The sequence below is a fragment of the Eptesicus fuscus genome, chromosome 20 (genome assembly GCF_027574615.1).
Source record: "Eptesicus fuscus isolate TK198812 chromosome 20, DD_ASM_mEF_20220401, whole genome shotgun sequence".
Taxonomy (NCBI): Eukaryota; Metazoa; Chordata; class Mammalia; order Chiroptera; family Vespertilionidae; genus Eptesicus; species Eptesicus fuscus.
In genome coordinates this window covers 37,153,909-37,173,868 of record NC_072492.1, presented here as the reverse complement: position 1 = coordinate 37,173,868, position 19,960 = coordinate 37,153,909, and the positions used below count along the sequence as shown (strand labels likewise).

Genomic DNA, 19,960 nt, shown 5'->3' with positions numbered 1-19,960 from the left:
TATTTTATGGAATATTTAAAATTTATATTAATTCCAAATTGAGATGCCAGTGCAAGAATACATTTATTAGATAGAATGTGGTTTTAATATTTTTCTTCGGAAATTTAAAATTATATTTTACATTTTTGCTTAGTGCTGCCATTGAGGTAGGTAGGTGGCAAATAATAACTGTTTTAATTGAGGCATAAAGAAATTCAGTGGTTTGCCCAGGATTATGCCACAGACCCTGGTACTCATTTCAATAGGCAGTGTAACTTAACTCTTAAAATATTTGCTATGGTAGAAGATTTGTCCCTTAGAGATGTGTACAACTGTCATCTATGGTATCTTCATTGGCTAAAATATTTTCTCCATTTACTCCTAATTCTTTGACATAGACCACTGAATTAAAGTCTGTTATCGTTTAAAAAATGTGCCTGTTGGGAACCAACAGCATGAAAGGATTAATGAAATTTTCTGCAAGCTATTTTCTCTGTGGGTGACAATAAAGCAAGAGGTTACTGAGCAAAATACAGAGTTTTTTATTTTCATTCAGTACTGTAGTTTGTGCAGATGACTTTTTAAATTGCTAATTGGGGATACTTTAGGAATTAAGACTAATTATATCTTATTTTCTTAAGCTCGATTATGCCGAAGATGCTACCGAACGGCGCCGTGTCCTAGAAGTGGAAAAAGAAGACACAGAAGAATTAAGACAGAAGTACAAGGTACTTAAATGAAGCTTTTCTTGCCTGTGGGGTGTTCACACTGAAAGATATTTTCAGTGAAAAGGATCTCTGTTGACAGCATTTGTTTGACATTTGGTGGTGATTAGTAGTAGATCTCAAGTTTCTAAACTTTCCTATTTATTGCCTTTGTAAAAACTACAGCGTTAATAATACCCACTTCATATGTTTGTTGGGAAGATTGATTTCATTTGTGTTTGAAAACACAGTGCTCCGTAATAGCAGTAAAAATTATTAAAAGTCTTTGGAGAGAGGGGAGTCCTTTGAGAGCTTGGTACCTGTTTTCCTTTTCTTGAGCCTTTTTTAATGGATGAGGTGTTTCCAGAGTAGCAAACAGTTTGAAACTTCATTCAGTATTTTTCTTTTTAAGGGACTAAATTATAAGAAAACTGCATCTTAGAACATGTTATAATTTAGCTTTCAAAAAGACTGACCTGGAAACATGTTTTTCAAGATGTTCTAGTATGCCCAGTCTCTACCACAAAATAGGTAAATTTGTAAATAAGCAGGTTTAGCTAAGGTTATCATATAAAAACTGGTTTGGAACCCGGCTAGGTTGAGGATTGACCTATGAACCAGGAGACCATGGTTTAATTCCCAGTCAGGGCACTTGCCTGGGTTGTGGGCTAGGTCCCCAATAGGGGGCATGCAGAAGGCAGCCAATCAATGATTCTCTCTCATCAATGTTTGTCTCTCTGTCTCTCCCCCTCCCTCCCACTCTTTCTTTAAAACACACACATACAAAAATGGAGCCCTAGCTGGTTTGGTGCAGTGGATAGAACATCGGCCTGCAGACTGAAGGGTCCCAGGTTCAATTAAGGTCAGGGGTACATGCCTGGGTTGCAGGCTGCATCCCCAGTAGGGGGCATGCAGAAGGCAGACAATCAATGGTTCTTTCTCATCACTGATGTTTCTATCTCTCCCTTCCTCTCTGAAATCAATAAAGGTATATTTAAAAAAAAAAAGGAAAAATATCCTCGTGTGAGGATTATATAGATATACTAGTGGTCCAGTGCACGAAGTTCATGCATATTAAAAGGGAATTAATTAGAGGAAATATTTTAATATTGCTATTTGCCCTTTTTCTATAATACAAGTGTCAGAGATGAAAGAAAATTAGTAAAATGTATATGAAGCTCTCCCTCCTGTCAGAGTCTGGGGCGCGCCGCAGGATCCAGAGTCAAGTCCCTGCCTACCAGCTTGCGCCTTGAAATCACATGAGACCCAGGCGCGGCCTCGGGTACCCTGGTGAGGGCGTGACAACCATTTGCATATTAGCTCTTTATTATATAGGAGGTGTGTGTGTGTGTGTGTGTGTGTGTGTGTGTGTGTGTGTGTGTGGTAAATCCTCATCCAAGGATATGTTTTTATTGATTTGAGGGAGAGAGGGAGGGAGGGAGAAAGAGACAGTTACCTCCTATACACACCCTAACCTTGGAACGAACCTGAAACCTGGGTATGTGCCCCAACCAGGAATTGAACCCATGACCTTTTGGTGTACAAACTGACACTGCAACCAACTGAGCTACACTGGCCAAGGGTCTGAGAATATTTTTATTCTCTCTGCCAAGATTCAGATCCTGGGACCTCTCTAGCCCTCTTGTAGGTTCTTTTGCTTATTACATGAGGCTTCTCAGGTTTAGCTCCCCCACGTTACTCAGACCCCAAGCGCCACTGTCACCCATATGTCCTATGGAGAGCCCTTGGCTATCACAGCTCTGATTTCAGCTTTAGGTCATAGTTGATTTTTTTGTTTTGTTTTGTGGTTGTTTTTGTTTTGTTGTTTTTCTTTTTCCATTGCCCTTCTCCTGGATTTACTTTTCTATGTTCCCCTCAATGCAATAAAATTGTTTGTTATATCTGATTGGTTGTTTTTTGTAGTTTTTGTTTTTTAAATATATTTTTATTTCAGAGAGGAAGGGAAAGGGGGTGGGAGAGAGAGAGAGAGAGAGAGAAACGGAGAAACAGAGAAACATCAATGATGCAAAAGAGTTGTTGATTGGCTGCCCTCTACTGGGGCTCGAGCCCACAACCCGGACATGTGCCCTTGACCGGAATCAAACCTGGGACCCTTTTGTCCTCAGGCCGACGCTCTATCCACTGAGCCAAACTGGCTAGAGCGATTGGTTGTTGTTTTTTTTAAGCCAGGGGTAAGAATAGGGGATGCCACAGTAAACTCATTTGAACATTTGTTTATTTGAAGACAACTGTTAGTACAACCACTCACAAATTGCCCCACCAGCTTACCCCTTATGTTTCATTCAGCTTTTACTTGTACCACTAACTTTATGAAAAGCCCTTTTTTTCTCTTCAGGTAAGACTACTTCTTTACAACATTCACTTTAAAATTCTACCAAGTTCATTTTTTGTTTGTATTTTGTGGTTCTTACAGGATTATGTTGACAAAGAGAAGGCAATTGCTAAAGCGTTGGAAGACCTCAGAGCCAACTTTTACTGTGAACTCTGTGATAAGCAATATCAGAAACATCAGGAGTTTGACAACCATATCAATTCCTATGATCATGCACACAAACAGGTGAGGAATAGTTATTTGCTAACAAAGAAAAATATACTTTATTTTTTGTTATAACTATTGAATTTTGAGTGGACCCAAAAACTTGGAAACTATGGTTTCTTGTATCTGCCAGTCTTAATATGAAGTCATCTGACTTTTTTTTCCATGACAGAAGTCCTGACATAGACCTCCCCCTTCCAACTTATGTAGCGTGAAGAATTGTGAACTTCATAAATCTTGCATAAAATTTTTTGTTTGGTTCCTAAATTTGTATTTGATTTGGTAATTCAAGTAAGGATCACCGGGAGCTTTGTTTTTCTTTCTTCCTCTTTATGAACTTGTGAAACTTTGAACAGTTATCCCAGGCTGGTTGTTTCATCTTCTGTATAGAAAAGTTCTTGCTTTATTAGCTACTCTTTCCTATCAGTAAGTCATTTTGTTATACTCTTGGAAGGTAGGTAAATCTTGAGAAGGAAAATAAAATTAGATGCTATCTTAACTTCAACAAGAAACTGATGCTGCTCCTAGGCTGTTTGGCTCAGTGGATAGAGCGTCGGCCCTCGGACTGAAAGATCATGGGTTTGATTCCGGTCAAGGGCCACATGTACCTCGGTTGTGGGCTCAGTCCCCAGTCCCGGTCCAGGCCTCTGCAGGAGGCAACCAATAGATGTGTCTCTCTCAGTCGATGTTTCTCTCTCTCTCTCTCTCTGTCTCTCCCACTTCTTTCCAAACTCTCTAAAAATCAATGGAAAAATATCCTCGGGTGAGAATTAAGCAAAAAACAAAACAAAAAAACTGATACTACATGTTGAAAAGCTTGCTGAAAAATAAATTACACTTTATTTGCATTCTTTTTTTAAAAAATTATTTAGGCCAAAACCTGTTTGGCTCAGTGGATAGAGTGTCAGCCTGCGGACTGAAAGGTCCCAGGTTCGATTCCAGTCAAGGGCATGTACCTTGGTTGCGGGCACGTCCCCAGTGGTGGGTGTGCAGGAGGCAGCTGATTGATGTTTCTCTCTCATCGATGTTTCTAGCTCTGTATCCCTCTCCCTTCCTCTCTGTAAAAAATCAATAAAACATATATATTTTTTTAAATTATTTAGGGGGAAAAAACAAACCAGTACCTAATGAATTACTGGCATCAAGAAGGCAGCAATACTCCCGAGGGATTTTAGAAGGAGGAAATGAATCTTTATATCTACAGCACAGTTCTGGCTTATTAAAGAATTTTGAGCTATTTGATCTTGGGTGACTTTAGCATAACTTGTTCAGTTTTGGGGGGGGTACATAGTTGTATTTGTTAAGTTTGTAAGATTTATGGGCTTTGCTGGAATGCTCTCTTAAGCTGAACCTATTAAACCAAAATTATTTTAAACCTTTGCTTTATTTTTCACCCAACCAAAGATTTCAGAGCACAGGTAAAAGGCAGGCTTTGACTAAGCTTTATTTTTACTACCGCAGGGGTACTTTTCAAGCTGGTTGAAGTATTATACTTTATGCAACAATCTCTTCCACATTTAATCACACCTAACCAATTTAAGATTATTTTACTGATAGAGTTTTATTTAAGACAGATTTTCAACATTTTATACACGTTTGGACATTATTTTAATATATTGTTAGCTCTGCCTGATTTGAAGAAGAGAAATTGAGAGAGCTTAGACAGGATGTGGCAAAAGTGGGTTTATAGTTGTGTTGTGTACGAAACACAGAATTTATTCTTTTTTAAAAATATATTTTATTGATTTCAGAGAGGAAGGGAGAGGGAGAGAGAGAGAGAGGAACATCAACGATGAGAATCATTGATTGGCTGCCTCCTGCACGCCTCGCATTGGTGATTGAGCCCATAACACAGGCATGTGCCCTTGGCCGGAATCAAACCTGGGACCCTTCAGTCTGCAGGCTGATGCTCCATCCATTGAACCAAACCAGCTAGGGCCAGAATTTATTCTTATGTTATTTATTAATTATTATTTCTTATATGAATAACTGTAAACCTACTTTTGCCCCATCCTGTATATGGACAATATATATTGGCAGTTACTTTACTCCTTTAAAGAATGATCTGCCAAGAAAGAAGAATGCAACAGTGAATAATACTTATTCAGTAACTTTTGCAGCTTTTCAGTATATATATAATTCAAACTTGGGGGTTATTTTTTATGGATTTAAGAAAGACATTTTATACCTAAGTACATATTTACCTTTTTGGGCTCTTGAGAATTTCTTCAATTAAGTAGTTTCTGTGATTAGTTAAAAACATTCTAGAAGAAACTTTAGGGACCAAATGGACATTTAGAAAAGTTACATTTTAATTGGTGAGAAATCTCTTGAGTAAAGTTTTAATTATAAGAGAATAAACCAGGAAAAATGTAATTCAAATTTGAATAATGTGTACACTTGCCTTTTAAGGGAGAAATCCATCAAAGCAAAAGGAAAACAAATGGATTTACAATTAAATGTAGAACTAATAAAATTCACATTGACAACATTAATATGATGGATGATAATGTTTTAGTGATACTTCTTTAAACTTGAGAGAAGTACAGATTGCTACAGCTCTGGTTCATTTGAATTTGACCTGTTTATTCTCCTGTGCACTTTGGTTTGACTCAATTCTCTCACCACTTTTCCCATTGCAGTGGTTCTCCAAAGGGGGAGATTTTATCCCCCAGGGTATACTTGGCAATGTCTGGAGACATTCTTTATTATCACAACTAGGGGTATGGGGTTACTGGCATCTGGTGGTGGAGGCCAAGGGTGCTGTTAAACATCCTACAATGCACAAAAAAGTTCCTTGCAACCAAGAATTACCTGGCCCAAAATGGTTGAGAAACCCGTTCTATTAGGACAACTGAAAACTTTCGAATATATATGGTTTTGTGATATCGTTTGACCTTTGCTTGGAACAAACAAATCACTATCATTTTAACTTCCCAGTTGTCAACATTTATAAAGTGTTCATTTAGATTATCTCAAATATTCATTTATTACTCCTTTTTTTTTTTACACCATCAAAATGAAAATACAAAATTAAGGATTTCTTATAGAGAATTTATGGACTACCTTATCCATTAATATAGGGTACTAGAGGCCCAGTACATGAAATTTGTGCATGGGTAGGGTACCTAGAGCCCTGGCTGGTTTGGCTCAGTGGATAGAGTGTCGGCCTGCGAACTGAGGGGTCCCGGGTTCGATTCCGGTGGAGGGCACATGCCTGGGTCGCAGGCTTGATCCCCACTCAGGGACGTGCAGAAGGCAGCTGATCCATGATTGTCTCTCATCGATGATGTTTCTCTCTCTCGCCTTCTCCCTTCCTCTCTGAAATCAATAAAAATATATTTAAAAAGAAAAGTTTAAAAAAAAAGATGTATGATTTTGTTAATTTTGTTTATTTTTGATGGCATATTCTTAATTTGGTTGAAATATAGGCTTTTCCATCTTTCTTTATACTGCTGTCTTATTGGAAGTGGTAGAATCTTGAAGCAGAATACTATCTATAATAACAAAAGGCCAGGCATCATGACCAGAACAACCAATCGACCAGTTGTTATGAGGTGCATTGACCACCTCTCAGTCCCTCCCCCCAACCCACAGGCTCCCATTGCTGGATGGCCAATGGGGAACCACAGGAACCGGGCTGGGTGGCAGCGGAGTGGGACTGGGGACTGGACTCGTGGGGCACCGGCAGCGTAGGGGAGGATCGTGGGGTGGCGGCAAGCAGTGTCACGGGACGGCGGTGAGCAGCTTCATGGAATGTGGCGGCAAGCAGCGTTGCGAGGCGTCGCGGGGCAGTGGCAAGTAGTGTCGCAGAGGGTTGTGGGGCGGAGGCATCATCATGGGGTGTCCTGGGGCAGCGGCGAGCAGTGTCACAGAGCAGCAGACGTGGCTCTGATCACAGGCTAGGCCTAGGGACCCTACATGTGCACGATTCCTACATGCACTGGGCCTCTAGTAAATATATAAACAGAAAAACACATGGCACTAAATTTTTATATAGTTATACTCTTCCCTGCACTTAAAATTTCTAAGGAGCCCTAGCTGGTTTGGCTCCGTGCATAGAGCGTGGGACTGTGGACTGAAGGGTCCTGGATTCAGTTCAGTTCAAGGACACTGAACTGGGTTGTGGGCTCGATCCCCAGTAGAGGGTGTGCAGGAAGCAGCCAATCAGTGATTCTCTCTTTAAACATTGATGTTTCTATCCTATTTCTCCCTCTCTGAAATCAATAAAATCCTATCTAATAAAAGAGTAATATGCAAATTGACCGTACCTCCGCTACACCCACAAGCCACGCCCACCAGCCAGTCAGGAGCGAGTATGCAAATTAACCCAACCAAGATGGCTGCGGCCATGGAGCGAACAGGAGGCTTGGGCTTCCCTGGCAATGGAGGAAGCCAAGCTTCCTGCACACCCTGGCCTGCCCAGGCCTCCGCTCAAGGCTACAAAGTTTCAATTATAGAAGATAAATAAATCCTAGATACCAGAGCCTCCGCTTGGGTCACCGGGGGGCGTTGCCGGCCTGCAAACCACCACAGGCCAAGGAAACCCCCACCCTGATCAAGGACACCCTTCAGGGCAAACCAGCTGGCCCCCACCCATGCAGCAGGCCTCTATCCTATCTAATAAAAGAGTAATATGCAAATTGACTGTCACTCCAACACACAAGATGGCTGCCCCCATGTGGACACAAGATGGCCAGCAGAGGAGGGCAGTTGGGAGGGATCAGGCCAACAGGGGAGGGCAGTTGGGAGGGACCCAGGCCTGCAGGGGAGAGCAGTTGGGGGGACCAGGCCTGCAGGGGAGGGCAGTTAGAGGTGACCAGGCTTGCAGCGGAGGGCAGTTAGGGACAATCAGGCTGGCAGGGGAGCTGTTAGGCATCAATCAGGCTGGCAGGGGAGTGGTTCGGGGGTGAACAGGCTAGCAGGCAGAAGCGGTTAGGGGCAATCAGGAAGGCAGGCAGGCGAGCAGTTGGGAGCCAGCAGTCCTGAATTGTGAGAGGCATGTCGGACTGCCCGTTTAGACCAGGATTGGGCCTAAATGGGCAGTCGGACATCCTTCGAGGGATCCCAGATTGGAGAGGGTACAGGCTGGGCTGAGGGACACCACCACCACCACCACCCCTGCCCCGTGCACGAATTTTGTGCATTGGGCCTCTAGTATATAATATAAAATTTCTGAGGAGCCTTTAATTGACTGTGTTACAACACAGTTAAATAACCCCTATGGGAGGTAGGTCCTATTTATTATTCCTCTTTGATGGACATGACCCTACCATACAAATGGACCTACCATTTTCCAAATTTATGCTTTAAAATCATAAAGACACCCTGTCTTGTCTTCCAGGAAGGCACACAGGATTATTATGAATCTGAGATAACAGGTAAGTACATTCAACCCTATGCTAGTAATCCCTAGTTTGCATCTTCCATCAAATTTTCACCATTAAATATTTTTAGGATGGGCAGGATTCTGATTGTGCCCATATCTTCATTAAGCACAAATAATCTCTCAAAAGGGGGCTACGGAGTCACCCTCATTTGTGGGGTTTTTGTTTTGTTTTGCCTCTCACTATTCACTAGTTTTTCATCGAATTTTCTAAGGCATTTTGTGAAGGAAGTCATTAATACACAAATATCAAGAACCAGCTTGATCTTCAAAGATGAAAAAGCTAATTGGATATTTTGGCTCTTTTCAGCAATTTAACCCTTATTTTAAAGTAATCATTTCAATACATTTTAAGGTCTTAAAGGATATGCCTTTCCATTCTTCAAGAGATAACCCAGTGATTTCTTTTTATATTGTAAGTTCATTCTGATACGCCTGAGTGCTCAGTAAGCATTAGAAGATATCTTCTACCTTTGTTGACTGAGTTATGTTAAAGTTGACTTTGAAACTAAACATTTTTCCATCTCTACCTCTCTGCCTCTTTAATTATTTTGCATATCTTTGTTAAAAAAAAAACACATCTGGCCCTAGCCCCGTGGTCGGCAAACTGCGGCTCGCAAACCACATGCGGCTCTTTGGCCCCTTGAGTGTGGCTCTTCCACAAAATACCACGGCCTGGGTGAGGCTATTTTGAAGAAGTGGCGTTAGAAGTTGTTTAAGTTTAAAAAATATGGCTCTCCAAAGAAATTTCAATCGTTGTACTGTTGATATTTGGCTCTGTTGACTAATGAGTTTGCCGGCCACTGTTTTAACTAATTGCTTGTGGAAAGAGAATATGATTTGAACTCTGATAATTGTTTAGACTTGTTTTGATTTTTGCCTTGCAAGATATTTTACTGCATTCTGTCCTCTGTGTGCTTGGCACATATGGCATCAGGAACAAAAGCACTTCAAAACCAGTTGTACCTCTGGCAAGCCACTGCAACTCTATAAATAAATACGATTGGGTTCCTTTTTCAGTGGTACTTGGATATTCAATTGGGGGTGGAGGGAAACAACACAAAAAACCAAGGCAAGAGAAAATTTTAAAGCTAAAATAGAAAGTAGCACAACCACTAAGATCATATGCCAATGAAGATACTCCATAGATACTCTATATTTTGGGTCTTTATAGGAAGTTTATCCTTAGAAAACCATAAATTATTATAAAGATGTGAAATAGGTTAAGAAAATGGTATAGTATTTATGAATCACAAAGCTTCATAAATGTTTACCTCTCTAGATTATACTTTGAAAAGCAAAGCAATTGTGAAGAGAAGTATACATCTTAAAACTTCAGCATGTTGTAAGTTGTGTTGTGTGTGTTTTTTATATATTTTTATTTATTTCAGAGGGGAAGGGAGAGGGAGAGAAATAGAAACATTAATGATGAGAGAGAATCATTGATCGGCTGCCTCCTGCACACCCCACACTGGGGATCGAGCCTGCAACCCAGGCATGTGCCCTGACCGAGAATCAAACCGTTACCTCCTGGTTAATAGGTTGGTGCTCAACTGCTGAGCCACGCTGGGTGGGTAAGCATGTTGTAGTTTTAATAACCAATAGCGGAGAGATTAAAGTTTTATGTTCGGTGATACTTTGTACCACTCTGGATGACATTTCTTTGGGAATGTTTTGCTTAATAAAAGAATTTACGTCCTTTGGCCTGTCTTCTAAAAATTGAGCATATTTAGGCTTTTCACCTGTTCAATCTTACTCACCACCGCTGCTTTTGTTGGGATACATGTCTTACACCCAGCTATCACAGCCTTGGAAAACTCTGCATCTGTTTAGGGAAGCTCTCTGCTTTTGTGAGCAGAAATAACCCTAACACAGACCTTCTTAAGAGCTAAGGTTGCTGGTAAAATCCTGTATTCTCTCCCTGTGTATGTCTCACTCTGTTCTTCATCATGGCACACAATCCAAACTTGAGTAAAAATGATTTTACCTTATTTAGGTTCTTGGAAATCGAGACCTTAAGCAAAACAACATAAAACCAATTTTACCAGAGGCTATAATATAAACAAGCTAAGTTCCTATAGCATATTTCTTGTCACAAAAATATCACCAAACTTAAACATGGAAATAAATGTAAGAGCTATACATACATTTAAGAAAGATTAATGAAAACAAATGAGATCATTGTTTTTCACCCTGGTTTGAAGGTAATCAGAGCCTCTCCCAACAGCTCAGGGAGCAAGGCCAGGCTATCCTTCCTTTGTAGCATGCATCCATACACACCCTCACACTCACTCAGATAGGGAGTGTATAGACACACCAATTCATCTTCTAGTGTGGGAGGAAACGAGTATCCAGAAAGAAAAAACAAAACAAAACATGTAGACATGGGGAGAATGAGCAAACTACAGACAGTAGCCCATGCTGGGAATTAATTTTTCTTTTATTTTTTTCCCCCCCTCTCATTAACTTTATAATGAAACTACATTATTCAAGGACCTGCTTATATTTATCAGTGTTGCACAGTGGTGGAGATTCTAGGCTAAGGCTGTATGTTGTATTATAGTCAGAAAAGTTAAATTAACTTAAGGAATAATGAGAAGTTTGTGAATGACAATGCTGAAAAGAGCTTTGAACTGAGATGCTGCTGCTCCATTTGCTTTGAGCTCAAGCAGCTCTTATGAATTATAATCCTTCAAATTTTACATAGAGGGCAAATATTTGCCTCCAGATAAGACCTAGAGGGCTATGTTATCCACAGCCCTGGCTTGTTTGGCTCAGTGGATAGAGAGTCGGCCTTGAGTGAAGGGTCCCAAGTTTGATTCCTGCAAGGGCACATGCCCAGCTTGTGGCTTGATCCCCAGTAGGGGGCATGCAGGAGGTGGCTGATAATGATTCTCTCTCATCATTGATATTTCTATCTCTCCCTCTCCCTTCCTCTCTGAAATCAATAAAAATATATTTTAAATAAAAACCTTGTTATCCACAAAAACACAATGGCATACCATTTCACACGTACTAGGATGTCTAAGTGTTGGAGAGGTTATGGGGAAATTGGAACTCTCCTACATTGTTAATGGGATTGGAAAACAGTTTGGCAATTTCTCAAAATGTTAAATATAAAGTTACCATATGGCCAGTATATACCCAATAGAAATGAAAATATATGTCCACACAAAAACTTGTAACAAGATTGTCCATAGCTGCTTTATTCATAATAGCCAAAAAGTAGAAACAATCTATCCATCAACTGATGAATGGATAAACAAAGTGATATTCCCTTGCAATGAAATATTATTCAGCATTTAAAAGGAATGACTTACTGATAAATCCGTGATGCACAAACCTTGAAAATATTAATGCTAAGTAAAAGAAGCCAGTCATAAAGATGCTCATATTGTATGATTTAATCTGTATGGAATGTCTAGAATAAGCAAATCTATATGGAATGTAGGTTAGGTTTCCAGGGCCTGGATGGAAAGAGACAACGGGGAATGACTGCTAATGAGTATGGGGTTTCTTTTGAGGTAATGGAAATGTTCTAAAATTAGTTATGCACAACTCTGAATGTACTATTCCCACCAAATTTTATATTTTAAATGGGTGAATTTTATGGTATGTGGATTATATTCCAATAAAATTATCTTTATAACCTCATTTTTCCAGCTTAAATGTGTGTGTGTAAAATAAAGCAGGCACACCTGGTATTAAAGAATATGCCATACATTTAAGGCCTTTTGCTGAATTTCTGAGCATAACAAAGCAAGCATTACACAGTAATTTTTGTGACAATTTGATATTCACCAAATAATATTAAGAGTCATAGTGTTACAAAATAACTGGGCATAAAAGGTAAGTATTGCCCTAAATGACTAATTAGTACTACTCTTAAAAGAATGTATACTTTTTCCCTCTGATTTTTTTCAGTATCTATAATCATAGTGTTTAGTTTTTTTCTGTTACCAAACATTCCGTTTTCTGTGTTACTGAATAAAATTCATTTTCACCACTTACTGATATGCATGGGCTAACAGAAAGAATTTACATCTATGTAGTAATTTGGACTTCCTTAATAATTTAACTATAATCTTCCTTCTCTGAATACTTGAATGCTGAAACTTTGTGTTCTCTCCTGGTGTGTTCCCTCTCTCACCACATAGTGATGTTCTGGATGGTCTCATCCAGAGACATCAAACACAGACTTGAATCAGAATAACCTGGCCAACTAACAACTACAGTATGATTACTCCAATTTGGGAGAGGAAATCCACATTAATATTATGTTATGAGAGTGAAGCAGGAAAGAGTGGGGAGATGAGGAATGGATTTGGGGTATGCAGGATTGTTAACTTAGAGGAAAGGAAGTGGTTGAGGTTCAGAAAAGGCCAGATTATGGTTAGCCAGAAAAAGATTGAGGTGCTGCATACAACCACCCCTTCTTTACTCACTGTTTCCCATCTCTGTTTATAACCAAAAAAAATAATACATAAAAGTATATGTATGTTTCCTCTCCCAACTCATTTTAAAACTGAACATTTGATAAATGTTTATTGAGCATTTCTTGTGCCATAGACAATGGTGTGTGTATTGCAGAGTTAGTAAAAAAGGAAGTCCCTGTTCTGGGACAGTGGGGTTGCTGTCTAGTAAGAGAAAGATAATCCTTTGACCCTAAAGAGACAAAATCAGGTTTTCCCTTTAAAGTTGAGTAAATATTAGAACATAGGAATTTAAGTGGCAATAGGAAATACTCTCTGCCTATTTTTTGATGCCTGCAATTTTTTTTCACATGGAAGCAATTGTTTTTATTTTTTAAATTGAGATAACAGGTGTAAAATACTTGTGAAAGATTTATTCCTAGTAAAAGTACACTCAATAAACTTGTAGCATCAAATTTTGTTTTGATAGAGGAAAGAAGAGTAGCATCAAAAGATAACAAAAAATATTTTATTAGACTCAGACCTTTATATTTTGTTAGGGAAAGCTGTATAGAAGTATCTTTATCTCATTAATTCCCCACTAAACACAGTGCCATTCCTTGCTGTTGACACTCCACATTATTGATGATGTGGGCAAATTTATCACCCACATTAAAAACCTGGTACAATTTACCAGATTCGAATTTCCTGGTTTAATTTGTTTATAGTTGGGTAGTGGAGCAGGAGTTTGTTTCTGAAGTAGACTTTTTTTTTTTTTTCCTGCCAACACAGTGCTATTTAGCTGTGTTTAAAGAACAGGAATGTTATTTACATTTGAAGTGGTCTTTAGCCCAAATAACCATAGTTATTATGTAGATGGGTATTCCAAGCACTGGTTGGTTGTTAAGGTCTTCCCTCTACTGGTCTTTTGAGAAATTTACTGGAAACCCCTGCTACCATGTGATTCAGAATCCATGAGAAATGTTTCTTCCCTTTGTGCTCTATGCCACAAATGTATACTTAGAAACATGCTACTGGGGTTTTTTTGTTTGTTTGTTTGTTTTCAGGAAAACAGGATCTTCAAAACTTTTCATTTGAATGGGGTCCAGTCTCCCTTTCTTGAATCAAATATTTTCCAGCTAAAAATGTGTTATTTGGCTTAACTTTTTATTAATAATCATTAATAGTTCAAGAAATAAGCAAATTTATCAGCAACTCTTCAGAAAGTATACTTTATAATTTTAGAGATAAGGGCATATATTGCCTTTGTAATAAGTTTAAATGATTAATTATACCATTCAGATTATACTGTGTCCCAGTTTGGAGTCTAACTTGAACTTTTGTTTAAGATATAGAATTTGTTCAGTCTTTGAAAAGAGTTTTGGATTGATGGTACATCTGTAGTTTTGATCTCTTTACATGAGCTCTTTCTCTTTAATAGATGAGTTGCTTTTCTAGTCTTGAAGAAGTTATATGAAGTTGTAATTCTCTTTAAAACTTAAGAGGAAAGTAAAAGTACAATCACAGAGAGAATTTCATATGGATATTCAGTGGCAAGTAAGCCAGGCTTGGTAGCCTTTTGGAATAAAACAGGCATCTTTGAAAAACCTGACTCTAAATTAGGGTCTCTCTCTTTTTTTTTTTTTTGTAAGTAGTGGAACAATCCACCCTTTTTACTTGCAAAGGGAGAACAGAAAGTGACTATATTTCTTTAGGGCATTTACAAAGAGTTTTCTTCACCTTAAAAAGAAACTGAATAAAATAGGTTTTGTATCTTTTTATAAAAATTGCTTTTTATTTAGGAAATTGAGAAGTTTCTGGTTAGGATCTTTTTTGGCATTTGGCCCAGTTCTGTCCAGAAGAAAAAGGACTTAAAGTTTATACTTGTTGATTTTCTGAAGAATGAAACTCCTTATGATATGAGAGTAATAACTAGAAAAACCTTATTATATAACCTGAATCATGTCCCTACATATGGTAAAAAATTATATGGGGAAAAGACAAGGATCCAATGTTTAAGCCAAATTATTCGCCAACTACTTATACCTTTTGTAGACTTAGTATTGCTCTGTGTACTTCAAGGTTGATTATAAAGATAAGCCTAGTCCTTGCCCAAATAAAGATGAGGGGGAGCGTCAGTATTGTGCTTTACACTTACTTTGACAATCTCATAAATCTGCTAGATAGCCCTCTTTTTCTAATGAGGGAACTGGAGTTCAAAAAAGGTGAAACCACTTGGCTAGTAATTAATGGATTTGAACCTAACTTTTCGACACTGAAACTTTATACATACCACCTTTCTGAAAGGTAGGCATAAGTATAGTCAGAGCAAAGTATGTTGGTTGCTAGATGAGTGTTAGCACAAAGTGCTAAGACAGTTCAGAAAGAAGAAAAATCCGGTCTTATGAGCAATCAGTAGAGACTTTGGGAGGGATCATTTAGTTTGACCTTGAATAGAAAGGAAAAACTGGGTTAGGAATTCATTTTTATTATCAGAATGCCCTTATCTGAAAGAGACCTCAAATATATTTTGGGTTTGAGGCAGTTGCTAAGCCCTGTCTCTAAGGTTTGGGTTAGAATCCTAGGGTTCCCAATTCTACTTTTGAGACCCCAGACTTGACTATAAAGTTAGTAAAGGTGATATGAGTATTTGTTGCACCCTATATAGTACCAGGCTAGCTTTGCATAAAAGGTTATGCAATTTGGATTTGTTTTATTGACAGCATCTCATTTTCTTCCCTTCCTACCTCCAATTATGTTGTGGTAGGAATTTGAGATAGAATATCTTCAGGATGATGTGAACATAGTCCTATCCCCATCAACTTCAAAGTCACATGAAGTGGCTTGCTGAATAATTGGCTCTATGTACTGTCTGACTTATCCTGGAGACTCCAGACTTTGATAAAAATGCTCATTCTTTTATTTATTTATTTATTTATTTATTTATTTATTATTTTTACTTTAGAGAGAAACATCGATTTGTTTTTCCACTTATTTATGCATTTATTGGTTGATTCTTGTATGTGCCCTGACCAGGGATCGAATCCGCAATCTTGGCGTATTGGGACAACGCTCTAACCAACTGAGCTACCTGGTCAGGGCAAAATGCTCATTCTTTTAGGTAGTGTCCTATAGTTTGAAATAACTCCTAAAAGTGATGAAATATTTGTAAGAGGAAAGGAAATGAATAGAACCTGTAGATTTTCCAGGCTTATTGGGTGGCTGAGAGAAAATAGCAGATGTGAAAAAAGCATACATTCTATTTAAATCTTGAGAGCCTGTTAAGTGTTTGGGGAGGGAAAAAAACAACAACTAGATCTGACAGGCTCTAGTAATCATATAATAGTTCAGACAGGCTCTTCCTCTCTGCTTCATTTTCTTCAGAAAGAGGAAATTGGAATTCATGCTTATTTAAAATAGTTGATCATCCATCTTAAAGTGGTTTTTATAAAAATCATAATTCTGGGCAACTAGCCTCAGTAAAACAATTTTGCCAGCTGTTGGTTACTTGAGCGTCCTCAAAATAAAGGTAAATGAAAATAAGACTAACTGCTTTTAGACATCAGCGGTCTTTCTTTGAGTTCTATAACTGTTTTTTCCTGATAAAAATACAGAGCTTCCATTTATGTAGGAGGGATTGTTACTATGTCAAGTCTGTGTAAATGTACACATATATGTGTTGTACAGGTGCTTCCTTTCTTCCCACCCCTTTTAGAGTTGATGGCTTTGTCCCTGATTGTTCAGTATAATAGTTTGCAGATTCACTAAGAGAGCTTGTGTAGTAATGCTTGCTTTATTTTTTTTTCTCTTCCACTCTTGTTTTATTTTACTTTTTTTTCTTTGTGATGTGACATTTTCAGCTGATGTATTGAAAGCAAATCCTTCTAATTTGGGAGCCCAGATCACAAGAGTGAGTTTTTCTACTAGTATCTTTAGCTGTATATCTTTCTTTGTGTGTGTCTTTCCACCCTTTTCCCTTCCCAATTCAAAAATATTCAAAACACATTTCATAAATACTAGCTAAGAAAATTCCTCTGTCTGTTGAACATCATGACTTTCCACAAAGCAATGTCCACTTTATATTGGGTCAAATTCTTTTTCCCAGTGCTGTTGTAAAAACATAGGCTATTGTATGTGTTTTGGTTTCTTTTGGTTTTAATATTATCTGGTGTGTTAAAAATAATTTTAATTCTGTCTTCATTGCAGATAGATATGTGTGGACTCTGTTACCAGTGTGTCATAGCACTGTTCTTTTTTGGTTCTTGTTCTTTTGTTTTAAGGAAAACTATATAATAGCTTCTGAGAATAAAAGATCATTCTTTTATTAGGATTTTAAGTAATAAATTATTTGATTTATCTCTATTCTCCCTTCTCATCCCCTGGATGTTCCTCTCAGGGCCATGAAGCAATGAAAAGCTACACATATTACTGTCTAATTTCACCAGACTGATGAAACATGGTCGAACTGGTGAGCTCCAAACATGCTAGTAGCATTGGAAAATGGTTTGTTTGATAGTCACAGGGAAACTGTTCATGCTAAAAAGAAATAATAGCACCTTTTTATGGTGAAATAAATGTATGCTTTCTCTTCGTTAGTTCTGATTCAGATAACCTCCCCATGTAAGCTGTACATTGCTTTTTAAGATCTTACACCTGGGTAACTTTCTGTACTAGTTTAACCCCTTTCTGTTTTCTTTGGCTTGTGTTATTACAATTTATCTCATGTTCTATTTGTCTGGTTTTGCATCCTGGAAGAGCAGGTGATTAAATAGTCCCTTTTCTTTCTTCCTAGTGTTCTAAAATTTACTCATTGTTTCTGACATCATTTAAGTTTTTCCAATAAAGCAAATGGTATGCTGTCGTAATTAGAAATGCAGATACTACAAGTGTGTTACCCAAAATAATCAGCCATTGTGTTTTCTATTACCAGAAGAGAGTATAACAGTGTATTCTACACTAGCACTATAACCGTTGATTGAAGGTAAATTTTAAAGGCCTTGCTTTCAGGATCCCCAAGTTACTCTAAATCACCCTCCCTCTGTTCCCTTCTTTTGTTAACCCAGAGATTGAAAGATCTCAAGCAGAGAGAGTTTGCTCGAAATGTTTCTTCGAGATCCCGCAAGGATGAGAAGAAACAGGAAAAAGCCCTTCGGCGTCTCCATGAGTTGGCAGAGCAAAGAAAACAAGCTGAATGGTGAGGACATTTTCTCTCAGAGGGTCTATGGATAATTATAATCCTTAAGATTTAAGAATTATAATGCTTAAGTTTTTAATAGATCCCTCTTTCAACCTAAAAGCATATCTATACTTAGAGTATGATATACTGACTAAGAAGATGCTCCTCTGAGGCCATAGTCTACAATATGTGTGACCTTAAATTATCTAACCTCTATGCCTCAGTTTCCTTATCTATAAGATGGAGATGGTAATAACAGTCTAATCTCTATAGTTGTGAAGAGTGATTAAGTTACTACATTAAAAGTGCTTATAAGAGTGTTTAGTACATATAAATTATGCTCAGTAAATTATGCAACTATTGTTCCTATCTCCAACATTCATTCTTATGTAAAAAAGCACATTTTTTACATTATTATTTTATAACTAAAAAGTACTGCAGCCCAGATTCAAGTGTAATAACTGCCTTTTTTTTTAAGAGAACAAGGAATAACTTTTTTTATTACCTTTTAGTTCAGTTTACATAATAATTTGTATCTGTGAAAGAATTCAAACTTATTGAATAAAAGGCTTTGCTTATGATTTATAAAGCAAACCGAAGAATAAGTTGTTGAATGGGTAGCATTTAGTGAATTAAATAATACAGTTCTGGGGATCTATAATTGCTGTACATTTGATTGGAAAAAAAAAACTATTAAGTTACCATGAATATTTATACAACAACAAATGTAGAAAAACAGAAAAAAGTTCAATGTGATCCCAACAGAATACCTTTTTCCTTGATCATGAGAGAACCAAATATTTTTAGAATCTAAAGCTGTTAAGTTTACAGAAGTGCAAAACACCAAACAAAAACTCTTTATTTCTCATTTTCTATTCTTGGCCTAAATTTTAATTTTTTCCAGTAGAACCAAAACCTCCTGAGCCCCTTTCAGTGTCATCCAAAACTTGAATTTCCTCTATTTCTGGATAAAAAATCCGTTCACAAATGAGCTGTGCAATTTGGTCACCCTTTTTTACTTCAAATTTTTTTTTGCCAAAATTAAACAGTACAACACCAAGATTTCCTCTATAATCTTCATCTATAACACCAGCTCCTACATCTATAAAGTGTTTTGCAGCCAAGCCGGAAGGAACACGGAGCTACACTTGCATAGCACCCAGAAGGAGGAGCTATCTGAATGTGGGTTTTCACAAGGGTTTTCCCCATGGGTGCTACTGTGGAACCATAGGCACTGTACAGGTCGGAGCCCACGGTGCGCACGCGGACCCCTTGGTGGGGGCGGGGGCGTGCTCCAAGAGCCGCATGAAGCGGAACCGCAGGCCGCCCTCCTCCACGGGCCAGGGCGCTTGCTGTCCTGGGGGGGAGACGGCCAGTGTGTCTTCGGAGCACGGCATGGCAGGGCAGACCGCGGGCGGAGGCGGCGTAACTGCCTTTTAAGTACTGTAAGTTAGTACTAAACACTATGAAACCTAGGGAATGCTCTAAGGTTCCTACTTAACAGTTTGGGGCTGGTATTTTGCCTTGGGTGAAATTTTTTCCACTTAAGGCTGAATTTCTAAGCAATTAGACTTTGGGTACCCAGTCTTGAAGCATCTGAGGATTCATGAGGCATAGGCTCCATTAGAAGGTCTAGGCCCCCGTGTTTGTTTGGTTGGTTGGTTTGGGTTAAGTTGATGTTTTCTCCCTTTATTTTGTTACTTTTTTTTCATCACCATTTGTCCCCCGTATAACCTCTTCTACCCC

General features: G+C 38.3%; 1 protein-coding gene, 1 non-coding gene and 1 pseudogene across 5 annotated transcripts in view; 1 reads left to right on the top strand and 2 right to left on the bottom strand.

The window, feature by feature from the left end:
* GPATCH8 (G-patch domain containing 8) overlaps positions 1-19,960 on the top strand; it is a 73,847-nt gene that overhangs the window by 45,576 nt on the left and 8,311 nt on the right. For all 4 annotated transcript variants that reach the window (XM_028157091.2, XM_054708923.1, XM_054708922.1 and 1 more), the window contains 3 exons: positions 621-707; positions 3,118-3,261; positions 18,102-18,232. In XM_028157091.2, the coding sequence (XP_028012892.2) occupies positions 621-707; positions 3,118-3,261; positions 18,102-18,232 (362 nt within the window). The remainder of the gene's footprint in view (positions 1-620; positions 708-3,117; positions 3,262-18,101; positions 18,233-19,960) is intronic.
* On the bottom strand, positions 14,682-14,802 carry LOC114234439 (small Cajal body-specific RNA 24). Its single transcript, XR_003620640.1, has one exon. It is a non-coding gene; the product is annotated as a small Cajal body-specific RNA 24 (non-coding RNA).
* LOC103293028 (deoxyuridine 5'-triphosphate nucleotidohydrolase-like) lies at positions 18,973-19,611 on the bottom strand (annotated as a pseudogene).